We start from the raw sequence: 20,498 nt of genomic DNA, 5'->3' as shown, positions 1-20,498 counted from the left end.
TTGAACCCAGGTCTCTGGCGCTGTGAGGCAGCAGTGCTAACCACTGTGCCACCGTGCCGCCCCTCAATGTACTAATATACGAAGCTTCCAGAACATGGAATGCCCTGCCAGTAGCAGTGGTGGACTCTCCCTCTTTATGGGCATTTAAACAGGCATTGACAGGCACATGGAGGATAGTGGGCTAGTGTAGGTTAGGTGGGCTTGTGGATCGGTGCAACATCGAGGGCCAAAGGGCCTGTACTGCGCTGTATTTTTCTATGTTTCTATGTAACACACAATTGTGTTGTCCTGTGAGCTTAACTAACAATCCTAAACTGTTTGTTAGCATAATTGTTCACATACTTAGGAATGTCCAGCAAATATTGTTGAATTGCAGGTGTGGTGCCAGGTATGCAAGTCCCAAAGACTGGTGGATTGTATCAGATAGTATATCCATTCAGCTGTTCACAAAAAGCAGTCATAACCAACCTGTCTACATTTGAAGAAATTGCAGCAGTGCTCAACATTTGATATGATTCTGCAATTGTTGCACTACTAAAATGACTACTTGCTACTCTGTTGTCACATTGATTTGAATAAGTACTACGTCCCTTATATTTTGCAACTGACCTGATCACCAGGAAGAGAGCACTCAAAATATGCAAATTCACACTCAATTAAAAGAATCAACCCCAGAATTTTATCTCCATTATATAATTTAATATAGTAAAACAAATGTTTAACACATACAACTGGCGACTACCAATCAATGATTCAATACTTTTTAAAAATTTTCATTGCCTATTTTAATTAAACGTAAATTTTCTAAATTCAAGTCAATTATGAACAAATTAAAGCAACTTACAGCTGAGCTCTGAGCACTTAGTCTCTAATGCATGTACATAGACTTCTTGCTGTTTCCATCTAGAGGAAGGAAGGGAGCCAAATATTAGACACATAACATTTTCCTATGCAAATACAGTAAAACTACATTCACATAATCTGATTTGGTCAGTGGCACACGAGTAGTTCAGACTCTTGGGCTTTTTCTACCTTCAATTACTGGCAGAACTATAATTAAATTTATCTATCCAATTAAATCTGTACCCTTCTGAAACGAAGGTTATCTCAGTTTTGAAAGTTTCAACAGACCTAGTCTCAATATTATTTAGAAGAGAGTTCTAAATTTCATTATTGTTCTACTGAGAAATGTTTCCTGACTTCTTTCCTGAATGGCTTAGCTTTAATTTTGAGCCTGTTTGATTTGGACTTCCTCCATAAGGGGAAATAGACTCCCTCCATCTATCCCATCAAATCCAAAACAAATTAAGCATATTAACTACATTTCTCTTAATATTAGAGAATATCAACTATCCTTATGATTTAACTATGGTATATATCTGCTAAGTCTGTACATTTTTTAAAAAGTGGTGATGGACGAGAACTGAATGCAACACTGCAGATTAATCTGAACCAGAGTTCTGTGCAACTATAATTTAATTTCGATACCCTTGTATTTCAGCCCTCAAAAGCCATCATTTCATTGGCCTAATTACTGTACATATCCAAAAGTTTTAATTTTTTTTGTACTGGAACATCAAAATTTGAGCATTCTCAGTTCTGAGTTTCTCACCATTTAGAAAAACCAAAATACTCTTTTGGTTCAAAAGAGAATACACTGCATCTTTGCACATTGGTCAAAATTGACAAGTAGTTGTCACTCAAACTCTTAACATCCCACCACCCTATTTGTCAGCACTTTCCACCACCAATTCCTGGAGAACAGATCAATCCTGCTACCTGGAACACACACTATTATTGCCTTTACTGTCTCCTACTTTCTATTCAAGCCAGTTAACGCATTTGATTTGACACAAACTCATCTTTGTTAAGTACCTTCAGCGGATCCTTACTGAGAGCCTTCCAGAAATCCATACGAATATTTATACACATTACTTTTATTATCCCTCAAAATTCAATTATGTTTATTAGACAGAATTGTTGAATTCCTAAACCCTTACAGTGCAGAAGCAATCCACACCAAACTTCTGAAAAGCATCCCACCCAGATCCACTGCCCTACCCTATCTGGGTGACCCTGCATTTCCCATGGGAATTCCACCCAACCGACATACCCCTATACACAATGGGCAATTTAGCACAGCCCATCTACCTAACCTGCAGATCCTCAGACTGTAGGAAGGAACCTCAGTACCCAGAGAAGACCCTTATATACCTTGTATAAATCCTCGCTGTCTATTGTGATGCTTGTTCACTCTACCCTGAACAAACGTTTCTAGCAGCTATCATCCAACAGACATTAAGACAAAGACATAATTTGCTAGTTTCTTTCTCTTCTTCTTTAAGATTGATACCAGCAGTTTTCCAATTCAAGAGAATAACTGTCATGAAGATCCAATTGATTGCTGATGCTAGCAATAGAAAGGAAATTAATTTCGAGATGGTTTTGTCTACATGCACCAAGTCCCATGCTCTTAGAAGGTCCTCCACGCAGTGAGCGATTGCATTTATATACATTATGTAAACCACATAAGCACTGCGCCAGGTCACAGGACTGATGTTAAAACACTGCTTTGTCAACATGGTCAGGACAGAAGAATCAACCAATTGAGTAGTCGTATGGACAAATCTATGGAGGCAGGAATCTTGTATTTTATGTAGAGGTGTCAGTTAAACGGTAGAAAAATTGTGTAACTGAGCCTTTGTGAAATTTTCTTTTCATTCGTTTATGGGTGGAGGTTTGGCTGACAAGTCAAAATGTAAGACCCACTCCTTCATTGCCTTGGAGAAGGTCACCTTCTTGAATCACTACATCTCACATGGCATAGTACACCCACAGTGCTGGTACAAAGAAGTTCTAGGATTCTGATCCAGTCTCAGGTGACAATCACAGACACTGCTGTGTTGGCTGAAAACTTGGAGATATACCTTTAGTTCCTTCATTTGAATCATTAACATTGTGAATAGCTGGGGCCCATTGGCTGCCACCTGGAAAAAAGGCTATGTATTCCTTCCCTATATACTTTATTTCCAGTCTGCCAGCCTGTTCTCTATCCATCTTAGTGCATCACTTCCAAACCAATGAATTTAATATTACATGCTAATCACCAAATCTGGAGTGGCAAGGAGTGAAGATATTAACAAATCACCTATGAGACAATAGGTTGCCTGATCATTTTGAGAAATGACCAGTGGAATTTAGTTAGGAAATAGAATGGTGGTATGTTTTGATAGGAGAGACAGTATAACCTTAATGACAGTTCTAACAATGTGCAAAAGAACAAAGGGACTTATCTTCATGTGATTCAATCTTTGAAGTGGTAAAACACAATGAGATTGTAGCTAGCAATGTACATGGAACCTTGGAAAATTTGTTGAATAAAAATAACTTGAGCTTGGCATTTATCTTTAGAACACCAAGAAATGGTGCAAAACTTCAGATTTATGCATTTTTGGGACCAGGTTTGATGCAAAAGGCCCTGTATAACTTGGATGATACTTCAGCAAGGCTAGGACCATACAGCCTCACGGGGGAATGTTCACTACTGCTGTGCTAGAAAAAGCGCAAGAAAGGGGAAAGGCAAAGAGCATTGGAAATATAGCCAACAATAAGCGGAATCAGCCTTGGCTGAGAAAAGCAAGACAGTGGAATCTTGGGTATATCATTCAAATTGGGCTGATTCCATGCAAGCTCTAACTACATTCTTGCTTAAGAAGAAATAATACTCTTAAATGAGAGCAGAATTGGGCATTTAATATACCTGATTCAATGTATGCAGTTTAAAGAAAAAAAGGTGAAGAAACTGAAGTACTGATTAAAAATGTAAACTTTGTGTAAACTAGGGAAGTATTGTGCAAAAGGGTGACAAGATGACTTCCTGAAATGTGCACAGGAAAGACTCCCTATCAAAATGTTTCCAATCAAACAAAGGAGGAAATAATACTGAATAACGTGCTGCGGAACAAAGTGGGGCATTCCTGTTGGGGATTATTCCAGGAATAGTGGCTGCCAGATCACTGGATTAATAAAAGGGAAGAAAAAAAATGTGAAAATACTTATTCAATAAGCTGAGCAGCTGGATGGGAAACAAGTTTAGCAGGTAGAACAGTAAATTATCAGACCTTGAGAAAGATTAGATGAGGAAATGAATTCTCATAAAGAGGATGAAGGGGAATCTAACCTATATATCTGAAGTCAGATATTGAGAGACTTGGAGCAAAATGTTGAGAAATTCTAGAGAATTACAATGTTAGGAAGACAATAATGATGCAGATCAAGAAAGAAAAGTGAGAGAGTTTGGTCTACAATGAGCTCGAATCCTGGACTAAGCATGCATATTGTTTATCAACAGCATGAGCAAAGAGTATTTAACATTCTTCCATCTGATAACTGAACTTCACTTCTAATGACAGCAATGATGCAGCATTTAGGGTTTGCTTGAACACATTCTTCAGGAATAACACAAGTTCAATAATGCTCTTCCACTGCTGGAAATGTTTTATTCTAAGAGTTTGACCAGGAACATTCAGGCATTAGGTTTCATTTAAAACATGAAAAAGTTGGCACTGTTGTTAACTGGGTTTTATGTTTGCTGTATGTGATGATACATTTATAACTCTTTCAAATTAGGACTGGATATAAAGCCCATTTCAGATTGGATATGTTGAATACTGGTACTATGGTTACAAATAACATCGAGGGATGTTAATTTAACACACCCTTCCCTTCTTAGCACTTAAACATTAATTTGTACCCAACCTACTAACTGTAATCACAAGTTTACGATACAAAGCATGACTTTCAATCGTAAGTTCCAACTATAAGAAACATCATATTTAACCCCATAGAGCACCAGTTTTGCTACTGATTTACAGCTCCCTTTCATTTAAAGCCTTCAAACATAAAAGAACCATATACAGCTGTAACAGGCTAATGCAAAAATTAGTGTGAGCGGCCTAAGTCGCCCTGGATTGCAGTAAAGACCCAGACTTTTGATCTCAATCTGATATGAAAAAATCTGAACCTGTAATTTCATAAAAAATCCCATCTAAATCATGTGTCAAGAATAAATGTTACCTCAATTTCTTATGCATGTTCAACAGTTACCACCCATTTATTATTTTATTTTAGCAAAGCAATACCTGGAACACAACTCATCTCTGGATAGGGTTTTGAAATCCGATTCACTTAAGCGAACCTATTGTGAAGAGAGGAAAAATAAACAGGTCATCAGTTTTCGCTATCACAAGTTTCAGGTATAGTTAACGCATTTTGTTTTTGTGCTTACCTTCTTTGGGAGAGGTTCTTCATTCGTCATTCTGGTATCTGAAAAGAAAAGGTTACTTAAGATAATTATCGACTAATAGTCACAAAATTCTTACAATTACTTTGAAGCCGTAACGTACTACTATCAAAGTTAGAAGATGTGAAATAGGACCAACAGGATATTAATTAGCCCCACAAGCCTGCCCTGCCATTCAATAAGATCATAGATTATTTGCCATGGACCTCAAAGCATCTTGCATGAGAACTCCTCATTGCCCTCAACTCCCCCAATATTTCAAGAATTTATTTTTTATTTAAATACTTTCAGTGATCGAGCCTCCACAAATTTCAGGGGTAGAAAATTCCACAATTTTTCTATTTTGTGGGAGAATAAATTCCTTTGCATTTTAGTTTTAAGATTGTCTCTCAATTCTGTAACCATGTCCTGGAGTTCAAAATTCATCCATGAATGGAAAGATCTTATCAACCTCTATTTTGTCAATGCTTGTTATACGTATTGTTCCTCATCTCAATTCCACGTGCTCTAACCTTCACCCTGAGTCTAGTATGCACGTCATTAAAAAAGAGTGTTTAAAAATCCAATGCCAAACATTGCAATGGCATTGTCACAGTTGACATATTTTAGGTTGTATGCCAAAAGTAAGCACTTTAAAAACTTTGAAACAACCTGTACCATAATAGAAATACAACCATAATGTTGACAGGAAAAAAATTCTCACTACTGCACTTAAGCAATAGATATCCCAATGATCTCTTTGGATAAAAACTGTGTGTTTCCAGCACAAGTATATGCAAAACTTCACTCAAGTACCAGTCAGAAAAGAGACAGTCAGGTAGTCAGGATGAGGATCTAAAATCTGGATTTAGGCTATTATCAGGAGCAAGCATCTAATACATGCCCTTACTCACAACAAAATGGCTTCTTAATGCAAGTAACAAAGTAACATAACAATGGCTTCTAGGCTGCAAATTGACAACTTTGTTTAAAATGGCTTTTTACCCTGTTAAAAACTGCATTCCTGAACTAACTGAACCAAAGAATAGCAGATAATGCTTCTTTCACAGTATGGAATTAACTAAACCAGACAGGACATTACTAACCATCCTAGCTAACCTTGGAGATACAGGTGCCGAGAGATAAGATGTGCAAAACAATGTTAGTTCCCAGGTAATATAATTGAATTACCCTTATGTCTATTATGTCATTTTATTAAATTTTATTGGATTTGCTCTGTAATAATTAAGGCGGCACCACTTTTCAAACACTGTATAAAAATTGCCTTTGTTTTAAGCCATTTGCACAATTTCTCCAAGGAACACTGAAGCATTTAACCTCCGTGTTGCTGAACAACCTGAGCACGGCTGTGATAATAAAGTGTGAAATCTTCCAGAACCAAACCAAATTGCGTGCTTATTTGACCGATTGCAGAACCAAGGGACCCCTCCCATGGGCCAAGATCTTCAAGGATAGCACTAAGTACATCTCATGCAAAAAGAGAGAGAGTTTTTCACTGCTGAAAAACAGTATAAGATTCTTTGGGGAGTGCAGCTAGAGTCCAGCCTCCTCAGGCCACGTTTAATGATGTCACTGAATATCTGCAACGCATTCTAGAAGGGAGAGGGTGAGCAGTTAGATTGGTAATTAGATACCAATAATGTAGGCGAAACAGGGAGGAGGTTCTGAAACAAGAATTGAGAGAGCTAGGTAGTAGATTGAAAAGCAGATTCTCGAAGGTTGTAATCTCTGGATTACTCCCAGTGCCACATATGAGTGTGTGTAGGAGTAGACAGGTGAATGCATGACTGAGTAATTGACACACAGGAAGGGCCTAAAATTCTTGGAACACAGGATCCATTTCTGGGGTTTCTAGAACAATGTGATCTGTACTCCAATAGGTTGTATCTGAACTGGAGCTTTTGGTAGAGGGTTAACCTAGTTTGGAAGGGAGAGAGATATAGAATGGAGGTATAGTAGAAAGTGATCCACAAACAATAACAGAGGAAAAACTAAGTCAGACTTGAAGGAAGAATACATGCAAGCATGTTAAACCACAAGGGAGCATGGTAAGGGTAGACAGCAATTATTTTAGTGCATGGAAAATTGCAAGGCAGAGGAGTTATAGAGTCATAGAGATATACACCATGGCCACAGACCCTTTTAGTTCAACTCGTGCAAGCCAGATATCCTAACCTAACCTCGTACCATTTGCTAGGACTTACACCAAATCCCTCTAAACCCTCCCTATTCATATACCCTCCCAGGTGCCTTTTACATCTGCAATTCTATGAGTCTCCACCACCTCTGACAGCCATTCCATACACACACCACCCTGTGTGTGAAAAAAGTTGCCCCATATGTCCCTTTTAGATCTTTCCCCTCTCACCCTGAACCTATGCCCTCTAGTTCTGCACCCAGTGCCGATCCTTGTGGCTCACAGGTGTCCAGTCTGAAAAGCAACCTTCCACCACTGAAGTCCATATAGATCACGTCCACCACTCTGCCCTCAATCCTCTTTGTTACTTCTGCAAAAAACTCGATCAAGTTCATGATAGATGTTTTCCCACACACAAAGCCACGCTGCCTATCCCTAATCAGTCCTTGCCTTTCCAAAAATGTAAATTCTGCCGCTCAGGATTCCCTCCAGCATCAAAGTCAGGCTCACCGGTCTATAGTTCCCTGGCCTTTCTTTACCACCTTTCTTAAATAGTGGCACAACGTTAGCCAACATCCTGTCTTCCAGCATCCCACCTCTGACATCCGGATACAAATGTCTCAGCAAAGGGCCCAGCAATCGCTTCCCACAGAGTTCTAGGGGACACCTGGTCATGTCTTGGGGCTTTATACACTTCTAAGTGTTTCAACACATCCAACAACACTTCCTCTGTAATAAGGACATTTTTCAAGATGTCACCATTTATTTCTCCACATTTTGCATCTTCCATGTCCTTTCCACAGTAAACACTGATGCAAAATACCCATTTACTAACTCCATCTCCTGCAGTTCCACACATAAGCTGCCTTGCTGATCTTCTCTCCTTTGCTACCTTTTGTCCTTAATCTATTAATGGTCTTGAGCACAGTGCCTGGTTGAAGAAGGTAATGACTGGCAGTTCAATTATTGGGCTTTAAAATCTTCAGACAAGACATGGGTGGGGTGTGGGGGAGTTAAATGAAAGAGCTAGTGTCATTTTATTGAATGATGAGTCAATTACTACAATAATGAGATGAGATAATATCTTAGAAGGTTCTTCCAATAGGGCAGCAAGGTGACTCAGTGGTTAACACAGGTACTTCACAACATTAGGGACCTGGGTTCAATTCCACCGTTGGGCAACTATGTGCAGAGTTCTCCCCATGTCTGTGTGGGTTTCCTCTGGGTGCTCCAGTTTCTTCCCACAGTCCAAAGTTGTGCAGGTTAGGTGGACTGGCTATGCTAAATTGCACTGGGGCGGGTGGAGGTGGGTGCTCTTGAGAGTGTTGGTATGGATTCAAATGGGCAAAATGGCCTGCTTCCATGTTGTAGGGACTCTGAGTAAGGCCACATTGTCCCCTTTTTTAAAAATTGCACCAATCACAAGCAGAAGGGGAGGCAGTGGCTGAGTGGTATTATCACTGATTGTTAATCTGGAGACCTTGATTCAAATCCACCATGAGATGACAGAACTTGAATTCAATAAAAATCTGGAATTAAGAGTCTAATGAAGACCGTGAACCCATTTCCCGATTGCTAGAAAAACACATCTGGTTCACTAATGTTCTTCAGGGCAGAAAACATGGGCAGCCTTGCTGATCTTTGTGGGGTAAAAACAATGACTGCAGATGCTGGAAACCAGATTCTGGATTAGTGGTGCTGGAAGAGCACAGCAGTTCAGGCAGCATCCAAGGAGCTTTGAAATCGACGTTTTGGGCAAAAGCCCTTCATCAGGAATAAAGGCAGTGAGCCTGAAGCGTGGAGAGATAAGCTAGGGGAGGGTGGGGGTGGGGAGAGAGTAGCATAGAGTACAATGGGTGAGTGGGGGAGGAGTTGAAGGTGATAGGTCAGGGAGGAGAGGGTGGAGTGGATAGGTGGAAAAGGAGCTAGGCAGGTCGGACAAGTCCGGACAAGTCATGGGGACAGTGCTGAGCTGGAAGTTTGGAACTAGGATGAGGTGGGTGAAGGGAAAATGAGGAAGCTGTTGAAGTCCACATTAATGCCCTGGGGTTGAAGTGTTCCGAGGCGGAAGATGAGGCGTTCTTCCTCCAGGTGTCTGGTGGTGAGGGAGCGGCGGTGAAGGAGGCCCAAGACCTCCATGTCCTCGGCAAAGTGGGAGGGGGAGTTGAAATGTTGGGCCACGGGGCGGTGTGGTTGATTGATGCGGGTGTCCCAGAGATGTTCCCTAAAGCGCTCTGCTAGGAGCCGCCCATTCTCTGCAATGTAGAGGTGACCGCATCGGGAGCAACGTATACAATAAATGATATTAGTGGATGTGTAAGTAAAACTTTGATGGATGTGGAAGGCTCCTTTAGGGCCTTGGATAGAGGTGAGGGAGGTGGTGTGGGCGCAGGTTTTACATGATCTTTAAGGGGCCTTACTCTCTCCCTTTTGACTTTAATGTATTTATAGAATCCCTGTGGATTCTCTTTAACCCTATCTGCCAAAGCTATGTCCCCTTTTTGCCCTTCCTGATTTCTCTCTTAAGTATACTGTTTTTATACTTTTCTAAGGATTCACTCAATCTCTGTTGTCTATACCTGACGTATCCTTCCTTCTTAACCAAAACCTCAATTTCTCATTATCCAGCATTCCATAAGCCCACCAGCCTTGCCTTTCATCCCAGCAGGAACACAATGTCTCTGGACTCTTGTTACCTCATTTTTGAAAGCTTCCCATTTTCCCTGCAAACATCTGCACCCAATTAACCTTTGAAAATTCTTGCCTAATACCATCAAACTTGGCCTCCTCCAATTTAGAACTTCAACTTTTATCCTTTTCCATCACCATTTTAAAATTAACAGAATTGATCACTGGCCCCACAATGCTCCCCCACTGACACCTCAATCACCTACCCTACCTTACTTTCCAAGAATAGGTCAATTTTCACACCTTCTGTAGTAAATACTGAATCAGAAACATTTCTTGTACACACTTAAATTCCTCTCCTTCCAAGCCTTTAACACTATGGCAGTCCCAGTCTGTGTTTCGAAAGTTAAAATCTGTTACCGGGATCCAAGCTGGCGGCGACCCAGCAAGTCTGAGTCGACAGTGCTCCTCCCAAGACTTGGGTAAAGTGGGTCACCCACCCCCACCACACTCACCAAATCATTCAAAATAGCTGTTTAATTTAATTAGTTGCTTAGTATTAAATTTACTCAATCTAATCTTTAGTAAAAATGACCAAACGGAAGGGAGCCCGCAGCTCTCAGCAAGCAGGAACCCCTCCCCCACCCTCTCCAGCTGCAGCTGGAGACTTACCTACAGTGGCGAGCCTCGTGGAAATCATCTCTAAACTCGATGCGCAGATCGACACTTTCATCGAAGAATCCCGAAGTCGATGGGACTCACTCTCGGCCGTGCTGCAAAGGCACGACCGAGACATTAAAGAAATCGAGGGCCGAGTCGGAGGGGCGGAGCTAAAGGCCGCGACCTCCGAAACCACAGTGCAATCGGCCGTGGATCAGGTCCGGACTCTTGAACAACGAGTCCGGACCTTAGAGAATCACATTGATGACCTCGATAATCGAGGTCGTCGAAAAAATATTCGTTTGCTGGGCCTTCCCGAACGGGAAGAGGAAGGCCAGCTTACAGCGTTCCTCGAGCAATGGCTGCCACAGCTTTTAAATCTGGAAGCTGGATCAGGCCAGGTAAGGGTGGAATGGGCCTACCGGGTCGCAATACGCAGGCCCGGCTCAAACCAGCATCCCTGCCCGGTCCTGTTTCGGCTGCAGAGCTATAGGGAGAGGCAGATACTCCTAGAAGCTTCTAGAAATCTTGGAAAAGATTCCCAAGCTATGATCTATAAAGGATCCAAGATCATGTTATTCCAGGACTTTTCCCCGGCTCTGGTCTGAAAGAGGAAGGCATTCGATGAGGCGAAGAAGCGTTTAAGGGACTTAAATATTCAGTACTCCTTACGCTACCCAGCGACGCTACGCTTTAACCATGAAGGATCCGTGTATAACTTCGGATCGCCAGAAAAGGCTAAAGAATTTTTGGACTCTCTTAGATAAATTGTAAGAGATAATGGATATTGGTTTGCCTTTCCCCCACTCCGGTTTATATCCCCCCCTTTTTTCTTACCTTACTGTTTAATATTATCTTGGGGGGGGGCGGGGGGGGGGGGGGAAGAGGGATTTATTTATTTGTTCTCTATTTGACAATTTTCTCCCCCCCTTGGGGTTATATATATATAAAAATAAACTGGGGTGTTTGGTTAATGTTAGTGGGGGGAGGTGGTTACCTTATTCTATTTTACCTCTGTCTCTAGGAGCGGGGTTGTTTTCCCTTGTTATTTTGTATTAGTATATTTAATTATTATTTGTTGAGGTTGTAATTTTATAGTTATATATGTTTATACATGGTATTAACACTACCAAATATATCCAGGTGTTGGAGATAGGGTGCTCACTGTTAACTCTAGCTTTGTATTATATCTGAATTCTCTCATTCTATTGAGGAGCGCCTGGGTCAAGGGTGGGGCATTGGTTAGGAGAGGATATGATGGACCTTTAGAAAGGAAGTGACACCCCCTGGGAACAAGGGGGAAAATCTCCATTTAAATTTTTTTTTATTATTATTTAGAAATAGTTTTTTATTATACTGTTGAGAGTGTATTAGAGAGCCTTTAGTTTTGTGAATTTTATATGCTCTATGCTCGGGATGTTCTGGATAGGGTTTCCCCTCCTGAGGGGTCTCTGATTTGCCCAGACGATTATGGTTGATCAGTCAGTTAAGTGGTGCACCTGGAATGTCAAGGGGAGTAATTCGCCAGTTAAAAGGAAGAAAATATTATCAAATCTTAAGAAGGAAAGAGTTGATATAGCTCTCCTACAGGAGACACACCTGTTGGATAAAGAACATTTGAAATTTCGACATGGTGGATTTGATCAGGCCTTTTTTTCTTCTTTTAGCTCAAAAAGTAGGGGAGTTGTTATTCTTGTTCGGAAGAATTTCCCTTTCAAAATCCTAAATCAGATTAAAGACGAATCTGGACGATATATTTTGATTAAAGCCCTTATAAATGGAGAGGAATATGGGATTTTAAATTTGTACTGCCCCCCGGCACACCCCTTTAAATTTATAACGGAAGCCTTTTCAAAATTGATGGTTTTTGATGCCCGTCATATAATTATAGGGGGAGACTTTAATTGTATTATGGATCCGGAAATAGGTAGGATTCCCAAGAGTACTGCAGGAGTATCTCCCAGATCTAGACAATTGGTGGATCGGAATAAAGAATTAGGATTAGTAGATGTATGGAGATGTCTTCATCCACAGGGCAGAGATTTTTCTTTTTACTCCAATCCACATAAATGTCATACCAGAATTGATATGTTTTTTGCCCCCTTGATTTTTTAAAAATTCTATATCATCCTGTAAAATAGGTAGTATAGCAATTTCCGACCACGCTGCTGTATATATGGAAACCAAGGCGAGGAACAACGGGACATCCCCTCGGCATTGGCGTATGGACCCCTTCCTATGGAAAGATAGTAAATTTGTAAAGTACTTCTCTCAAGAATTTAAAACTTTTTTAGAAATTAATTTGGGTACGGCTAGCAACCCATCAATGATGTGGGAGACCATCAAAGCTTACGCGCGAGGTTTGATCATCTCCTACTCAGCAACCCAGAAAAAATTAAAGGGAGAACAACAGCGTCTGCTTGAAGCTGGCTTAAAAGCAGCTGAAACAGCATACGCTGAAAGACCTTCTATTATTAAATTGCAAAGGATTTTAGGACAGCTCTAAACACTACGCTTACCCAAACGGCTAAGAGGGAAATATTATTTGCAAAACAAAGGTTATATGAATTTGGCAACAAACCGGGTAGATACTTAGCAAAGAAAAAAAAGGCCCCTCAAACTATTAAGTCTATCAAGGAAAGTATGGGTATTTTGACTTATGATCATAAAAAGATTAATGCAATCTTTAGAAAATTTTATTCTGATTTATATAAATCGCAGGATTGTGAAGACAGGACGAGGAGGATGCAATCATTTTTTAAAAAATTTGACCTTTGCGGGTCTAACTCCGGAACAGGTATTGGTCTTAAATGCTCCCCTAACAGTCCAAGAAATACTTGATGCAATCAGGCAACTTCAGAGCGGTAAGGCACCGGACCCAGATGGTTTTCAAGCTGAATTCTATAAAGAATTTACAGAATTATTGGCTGGTCCACTTATGGACATGTATAACTATGCATATAGTCAGGGTTGTCTCCCGCCTTCGCTGAAAGAGGCAAATATCTCTCTTATCCTTAAAAAAGGAAAGGATCAGAAGATTGTACGTCATACAGACCAATATCCTTGCTAAATGTAGATTTTAAAATCCTTTCTAAAACGTTAGCATTGAGACTAGAAAGGGTACTACCACATATCATAAAGGAGGATCAGACGGGGATTATTAAGGGCCGTAGATCATTCAATAATATTAGAAGGGTTTTGAATATGATTCAAGCCTGCCATCAGGGAAAGATACCAGGAGTAGTAGTTTCTTTAGACGCGGAAAAGGCATTTGATAGGGTTGAATGGTCATATTTGTTTTACACATTGGAAAGGTTTAGCGTTGGAAAGGTGTTTACCAAAAGGGTCTCAACATTGTATAGTGATCCCAAGGCAGTTGTGGTTACCAATGGATTAGGTTCGGATAGTTTCAGTGTGGGTAGGGGCTGCCGTCAGGGATGTCCGCTCTCGCCATTGTTATTTACGCTAATAATTGAACCACGAGCAGAAGCTATACGGGCGGATCCTAATATAACGGCCCTGAGGATTGGTACAGGTCAACATAAAATTACCCTTTATGCAGATGTTCTTCTATTCCTCAGTAATCGTCTGATGTCCGTACCTTGCTTAATCCAAGTTATTAATACATTTAGCGCATTCTCAGGCTATAAAATTAATTTTTCAAAATCGGAGGCTATGCCAATGGGTGGCCTTGCTATGATACCCCACTTAGTGGACAGATGCCCTTTTCCCTTTCGTTGGTCCCTGGAGGGTTTCTTATATTTAGGCATTTTTATTACCCCAGTATTTGGTCAGTTGTACAAGGCTAATTTTGTGCATTTACTGGAAAGGATAAGGCAGGACCTCCAGCGATGGGGAGACCTTCCAATTTCCTGGCTGGGTAGAATAGCACTAATTAAAATGAATGTCCTGCCCCGTCTCCTACACCCTATGAGAATGCTTCCGGTGATGCTGCCGAGGCTGGCACTACGTAAATTATATGGCTGGTTGGGTTCCTTTATCTGGAATCATAGACGGCCCCTCATTAAGCTGAAGAAGCTACAGCTTCCACATGCAAGGGGAGGATTGGACTTCCCAGATTTTAGGAAATATCAGTTAAGTTCCCTATTAAGTTACATAGCTGATTGGGTCTTGTCTGATCCACAATCAATCTGGCTGGACATCGAGGCTTCTCAAGTTAAATACCCACTTATTAACCTTTTATTTTTAGACAAGAGGAAAATCATTACGGATCACTGTAAAAACCCTATAATACTAAAGCTTGGAATATAATGCAGCAAAATGAGGGCAACTCACATAAAACATCCCCCTATGCGCCGATAGTGGGAGCATGGGGATTCCAACCAGAGTTAACAGATGCCACTTTTAAACTCTGGAGATCCAGGGGTATCTCATGTCTTGGGGACCTATTTAAAGATGGGGTCTTGATGTCTTTTGAACAGCTGCGTCAGAAATTCGGATTACCTAATGGAGACCTCTTTCGATACTTCCAAATTCGAGATTATATACAGAAGAAGACTATGTTATTAGATAGTCTTTATAAATCAGATAGAGAATGTAGAGTGCTACGACCAATGGGGGTATCCTCCATCAGTACTATTTATCATTTACTACATGATGAAGTATCGGGAGATATGGACAATCCGCTTAAAACATGGGATCAGGATTTGGGATTAGAAACCTCTATAGAAACATGGAATGACATTTGGGAAAATACTAGAAGAATTACCATATGTAACAGAACTCAGGCTACCCAGCTGAAGATACTTCATAGGGCCCATATAGCACCGGATCTATTGGCAAAATTTAAGGCAGGAGCATCTCCAATGTGTCCCAAATGTCAAATAGAGGTGGGCACTCTTGTACATTGCTTATGGACCTGTCATAAGATCCGTAGATATTGGACTAAAGTAGCAAGTACCCTGACAGAAATTCTAGGAACGGAAATTAAAGTGGACCTTGTATCTTTCCTTTTGGCCTTTTCGAACTTTCCCTCCCTGGACACGTACGGGAAGAGACTATTTTCTATTCTTTCTTTCTGTGCAAGGAAAAATATTTTGGTAAACTGGGTGGCTGAGGGCTCCCCTGAACTTTCAAATTGGCACAGATTAATTATGGAATGTATTTCCCTTGACTTCCTTACAAATATGGTGCACCGAAAGACCGAATTATTTTATATAATATGGCAGCCCTTTTTGAATTACATAAATATTACGGCTATCCTAACAAGGGCTTTTATTTAATTGAGATTACGAACCTAGTTGGTCTGGGGCCCCTTAGGAGAGGAATCCCGCACGAATACGGGTTTTGTTACATTTGATGTTAACACATTCCGAGCATGTATCTCACTACTCAATTTCTATGTTATCCGTTGTTTTTTTGTCTCTCTCTTATTTGAATAATGTAAGAGACTTAGTTAAAAATCACACAACACCAGGTTATAGTCCAACAGGTTTAATTGGAAGCACACTAGCTTTCGGAGCGACATTCCTTCATCAGGTGATTGTGGAGGGCTCGATCGTAACACAGAATTTATAGCAAAAATTTGCAGTGTGATGTAACTGAAATTATACACTGAAGAATTGATTGTCTGTTAAGCCTTTCATCTGTTAGAATACAGTGATAGTTTCACTTCTTTCATGTGGTGTTGTGTGATTTTTAACTTTGTACCCCCGAGTCCAACACCGGCATCTCCGTAAGAGACTTAAATATACACTCTGGTTAGTTGTAGGTTAGATTAGTCGTTAGTTGAGTTTTGTTTTTTTTCCTTTCTCTGTATCTTTTCTTTTGTTAAATTTTGGCTATTATATATTTAAGATTTAATTGTATATCAATGTTTGTACTTGAGAGTTTTGTTTATTTTTGTAAACTTGTAAAAATGTTAAATTTCTAATAAAAATATCTATAGAAAAAAAATCTGTTACCATTACCATCCTATTATTCTTACAGATAGCAGAGATCTTCTTATATATTTGTTTCTCCAATTTACAACTGACTTGGGGGGGGGGGGGGGGGGGGGAAGGGGAGACAGAATGTCTATAGCACAACCCCAATACGGTGAACATCCCTTTCCCTTTCTTATTTCTCAGTTCCACCTAAATAACTTCCCTGGACGCGTTCTACGCACTCACCAACTTTTGAATGGAAAACCTGCCTCTCACAATTCTTTTAAACTCTGCCATCTCCAAATCAACCAATTTTGCATTCTCTGACAAGAGTCTTCTTTCCTTAGTTTTTCTTGGTGTGGTGTTTATCTTAAACTTATTGGCTTGTGGAGATGCTCCAATTTTTAAAGCAAAGGAAACATTTGAATTCAAAAATGCTTACATGTTTGGGTTTTTAGTTTAAATTAATTGTCCAGGCAGACAACAATCTGATATTGTAGTCATTTCTCTGTTTCAAACAGCAGTTCGGCTGATTTCTGACTCATCTTGTTTTCCTCATAACCCTACGATTTTTTTCCTTCAATATTTTAATTGTTTATCAGTTGTGGAGTTAGATAATGGGTGTTAAACAGACTGGAATAATTTTGAGTCAGGTGGACTTTGTTCAAGTTTCACCTGTTCCACAGAGGTATATAGTTGCATTGCAGACCAGGTTGATTGGAAAATATATAATTTTCAAAAATATATATTTTGACTATATTCAAACATGCGTGACATCAAGTAGACATGATGGCAATTGGGGAAAGTGTCTGCAGTTTGACGTAGTACCTAATACAGACGAAGGTGGGTTGTGCTTGCTCGTCATAGAGATGTACAGCAACTCGTCCATGTCGACCACACATCCTAAGCTAATCCAGTCCCATTTGCCAGCAGTTGGCTCAACCCTTCCTGTTCATACAATTGCAGCATTTAAAAGGCATTTGGACAGGTGTATCAGCCTCCACCACTTCCTCTAGCAGCTCATTCCATAAGTGCACCACCCTCTGCGTGAAAAAGTTGCCCCTTTGGTCCCTTTTATATCTTTCCCACCTCACCCTAAACTTTTAGTTCTGGACTCACCCACCCAAAGGGAAATAACTTTCTCTACTTGTCCTATCCATGCCCCTCTGGATTTTATAAACCTGTATAAGGTCATCCCTCAGCCTCAGACATTCCAGGAGAAGCAGTCCCAGCTTCCAACTCAGGCAACGTCCTTGTAAATCTTTTTGAACCCTTTCAAGTTTCACAACATCCATCCGATAGGAAGGAGACCAGAATTGCATACAATGTTCCAAAACAGGCCTAACCAATGTCCAAAACAGGCCTAACCACCGCCCAACTCCTATACTCAATGCTCTGACCAATAAAAGGAAAGCATACCAATTGTCTTTTTCACCATCTTGTCTACCTGTGCTTCTGGGTAATCCAAGATGGAGGACGTGAAAAATTTCTGGCTGTAAGAGCTGCTCTTTTTTTTGAGGTATTTTAGGTGCTGGAGGTGATTTCCTCGAATTCTAGGAGCAGCAATTACTGTTTTATACGCTGTTGCATTGTTTTGGAACTTGGAAAAAAAAATCAAAACAACAGCAGTTTTAAAAGGGAGAAGAACAAACATGGTGAGGACAGTGCTGGAGAGAGAGAGAGAAAAAGAAAAAGAGAGAGAGAGAGAGAAAAAGAAAGAAAGAAAGAAAGAAAGAAAGAAAGAAAGAAAGAGAGAAAGAAAGAGAGAAAGAAAGAAAGAAAGAAAGAAAGAAAGAAAGAAAGAAAGAAAGAAAGAAAGAAAGAAAGAAAGAAAGAAAGAAAGAAAGAAAGAAAGAAAGAAAGAAAGAAAGAAAGAAAGAAAGAAAGAAAGAAAGAAAGAAAGAAAGAAAGAAAGAAAGAAAGAAAGAAAGAAAGAAAGAAAGAAAGAAAGAAAGAAAGAAAGAAAGAAAGAAAGAAAGAAAGAATTGGTGAAGTTCACAGCACAGAATCAGATAAGTTCATTGTTGTTTTAAGTCTGTCCAAGAGAGAGGCTGCAGTAGTGAGTATAGTGAATTCTTTCTTGATTATATGTTTTTGGAGATAAGTCTCTTGATTAAACTTAAAATATAAGCCATAACATATACAACCGGAAGCGGCAGATTCAAACCACTATAAATGCCGGAGGAAACATCACAGAAGCGCTTCACATGAGGCTCCCAAGCACTGAGGACGTCACCTAGATAGGGGACGAAACGTCTGCAACACAAATTCCCAGCTTGGCAAACACAACCACAACAATAAGCCATAGCTATTATAAGACTGTGTTATTTTCTGGGTCTGTAGATTGTGAAGGAGCAAAACTGGCCTTTGCAGTGATATGTACTTCTTGTCAGATGTTGGAATTTAAAGAGTTTAAGGGTTACTGCAGATTATATATGCCACAAATGCTGTTGGATGTGAATCTTAACAGATCGAATGGATCGGTTGGAGAGAAGCGATGAGGAATTTGCAACAGCAACAGTATGTGATGGATGGCAGTTATAGGAAGGGGGGAAAGTCTCACATACAGTCACATAGATGGGTTAACTCCAGGAAGGGAAAGAGAGGTAGGCAGCTATTGCAGGCTACACCCATTTCAAACAGGTATGATGTTTTGGAAAATGTAGGGGGTGGATTCTCAGGGGAACGTAGCACCAACAGCCAAGTTTCTCGTATTGAGACTGGCTCTAATGCAACTAGGGGTACGTCGGCTTCCAAGAGATCAATTGTGTTAAGGGATTCTGTAGTCAGAGGTACAGACAGATGTTTCTGTGGCCAGCAGAGAAAAAGCAGAATGGTGTGTTGTTTCCCTGGTGCCAGGATCAAGGATGTCTCAGAGAGGGTGCAGAATGTTCTCACAGGGGAGAGGGGCCAGCAGGAGGTCACTGGAACCAACGACACTGGAAGGGAAAAGGTTGAGACTCTGAAAGGAGATTACAGAATGTTAGGCAGAAATTTAAAAAGGAGGTCCTCAAGAGTAGTAATAGCTGGATTACTCCCAGTGCTACAAGCTAATGAGGGCAGGAATAGGAGGATAGAGCAGATGAATGCATGGCTGAGGAGCTGGTGTACGGGAGAAGGATTCACATTTTTGGATCATTGGAACCTCTTTCAGGGTAGAAGTGACCTGTACAAGAAGGACAGATTGTACCTAAATTGGAAGGGGACTAATATACTGGCAGGGAAATTTTCTAGAACTGCTTGGGAGGATTTAAACTAGTAAAGTGGGGGGAGTGGGACCCAGGGAGATAGAGAGGAAAGAGGTCGATCTGAGATGGGTACAGCTGAGAACAGAAGTGAGTCAAACAGTCAGGGACAAGGTAGGACTAATAAATTAAACTGCATTTATTTCAATGCAAGGGGCCTAACAAGGAAGGCAGATGAACTCAGGGCATGGTTAGGAACATGGGAGACCTGCCGTGCTTTTCCAGCACCACACTCTCGAACTCATGAATGTATGTGAGGCAAGCCAAACGTATCAAGAACATGCTGAGGGAGGATATTCCCGGAAATACATCCAGGGAAGTTATTTGGATGGAACTGAGAAATAAGAAGGGGTTGATCACCTTATTGGGATTGTATTATAGATCCCCCCAACAGTCAGAGGGAAATGTGTACAAGACAATTTTCTGATTCAGTATGTGGATGTACCTACTAGAGAAGGTGCAAAACTTGACCTACTCTTGGGAAATAAGGCAGGGCAGGTGACAGAGGTGTCAGTGGGGGAGCACTTTGGGGCCAGTGACCATAATTCATTTTAAAATAGTGATGGAAAAGGATAGACCAGATCTAAAAATGTAAGTTCTAAATTGGAGGAAGGCTAATTTTGATGGTATTAGGCAAGAAC

General features: G+C 40.5%; 1 protein-coding gene across 1 annotated transcript in view; it reads right to left on the bottom strand.

Moving 5' to 3' along the window:
• The window catches only part of LOC122553255 (WT1 associated protein), a 90,799-nt gene that overhangs the window by 41,700 nt on the left and 28,601 nt on the right, over positions 1 to 20,498 (bottom strand). Inside the window, exons 4-6 of the mRNA XM_043696839.1 lie at positions 5,288 to 5,325; positions 5,142 to 5,197; positions 845 to 903 (exon numbers count right to left, since the gene is read on the bottom strand). Of these exons, the coding sequence (XP_043552774.1) occupies positions 845 to 903; positions 5,142 to 5,197; positions 5,288 to 5,325 (153 nt within the window). The remainder of the gene's footprint in view (positions 1 to 844; positions 904 to 5,141; positions 5,198 to 5,287; positions 5,326 to 20,498) is intronic.

This window comes from Chiloscyllium plagiosum, chromosome 9 (genome assembly GCF_004010195.1).
Source record: "Chiloscyllium plagiosum isolate BGI_BamShark_2017 chromosome 9, ASM401019v2, whole genome shotgun sequence".
In the NCBI taxonomy this organism is placed as follows: domain Eukaryota; kingdom Metazoa; phylum Chordata; class Chondrichthyes; order Orectolobiformes; family Hemiscylliidae; genus Chiloscyllium; species Chiloscyllium plagiosum.
This window is presented reverse-complemented; position numbering and strand designations above follow the sequence as displayed.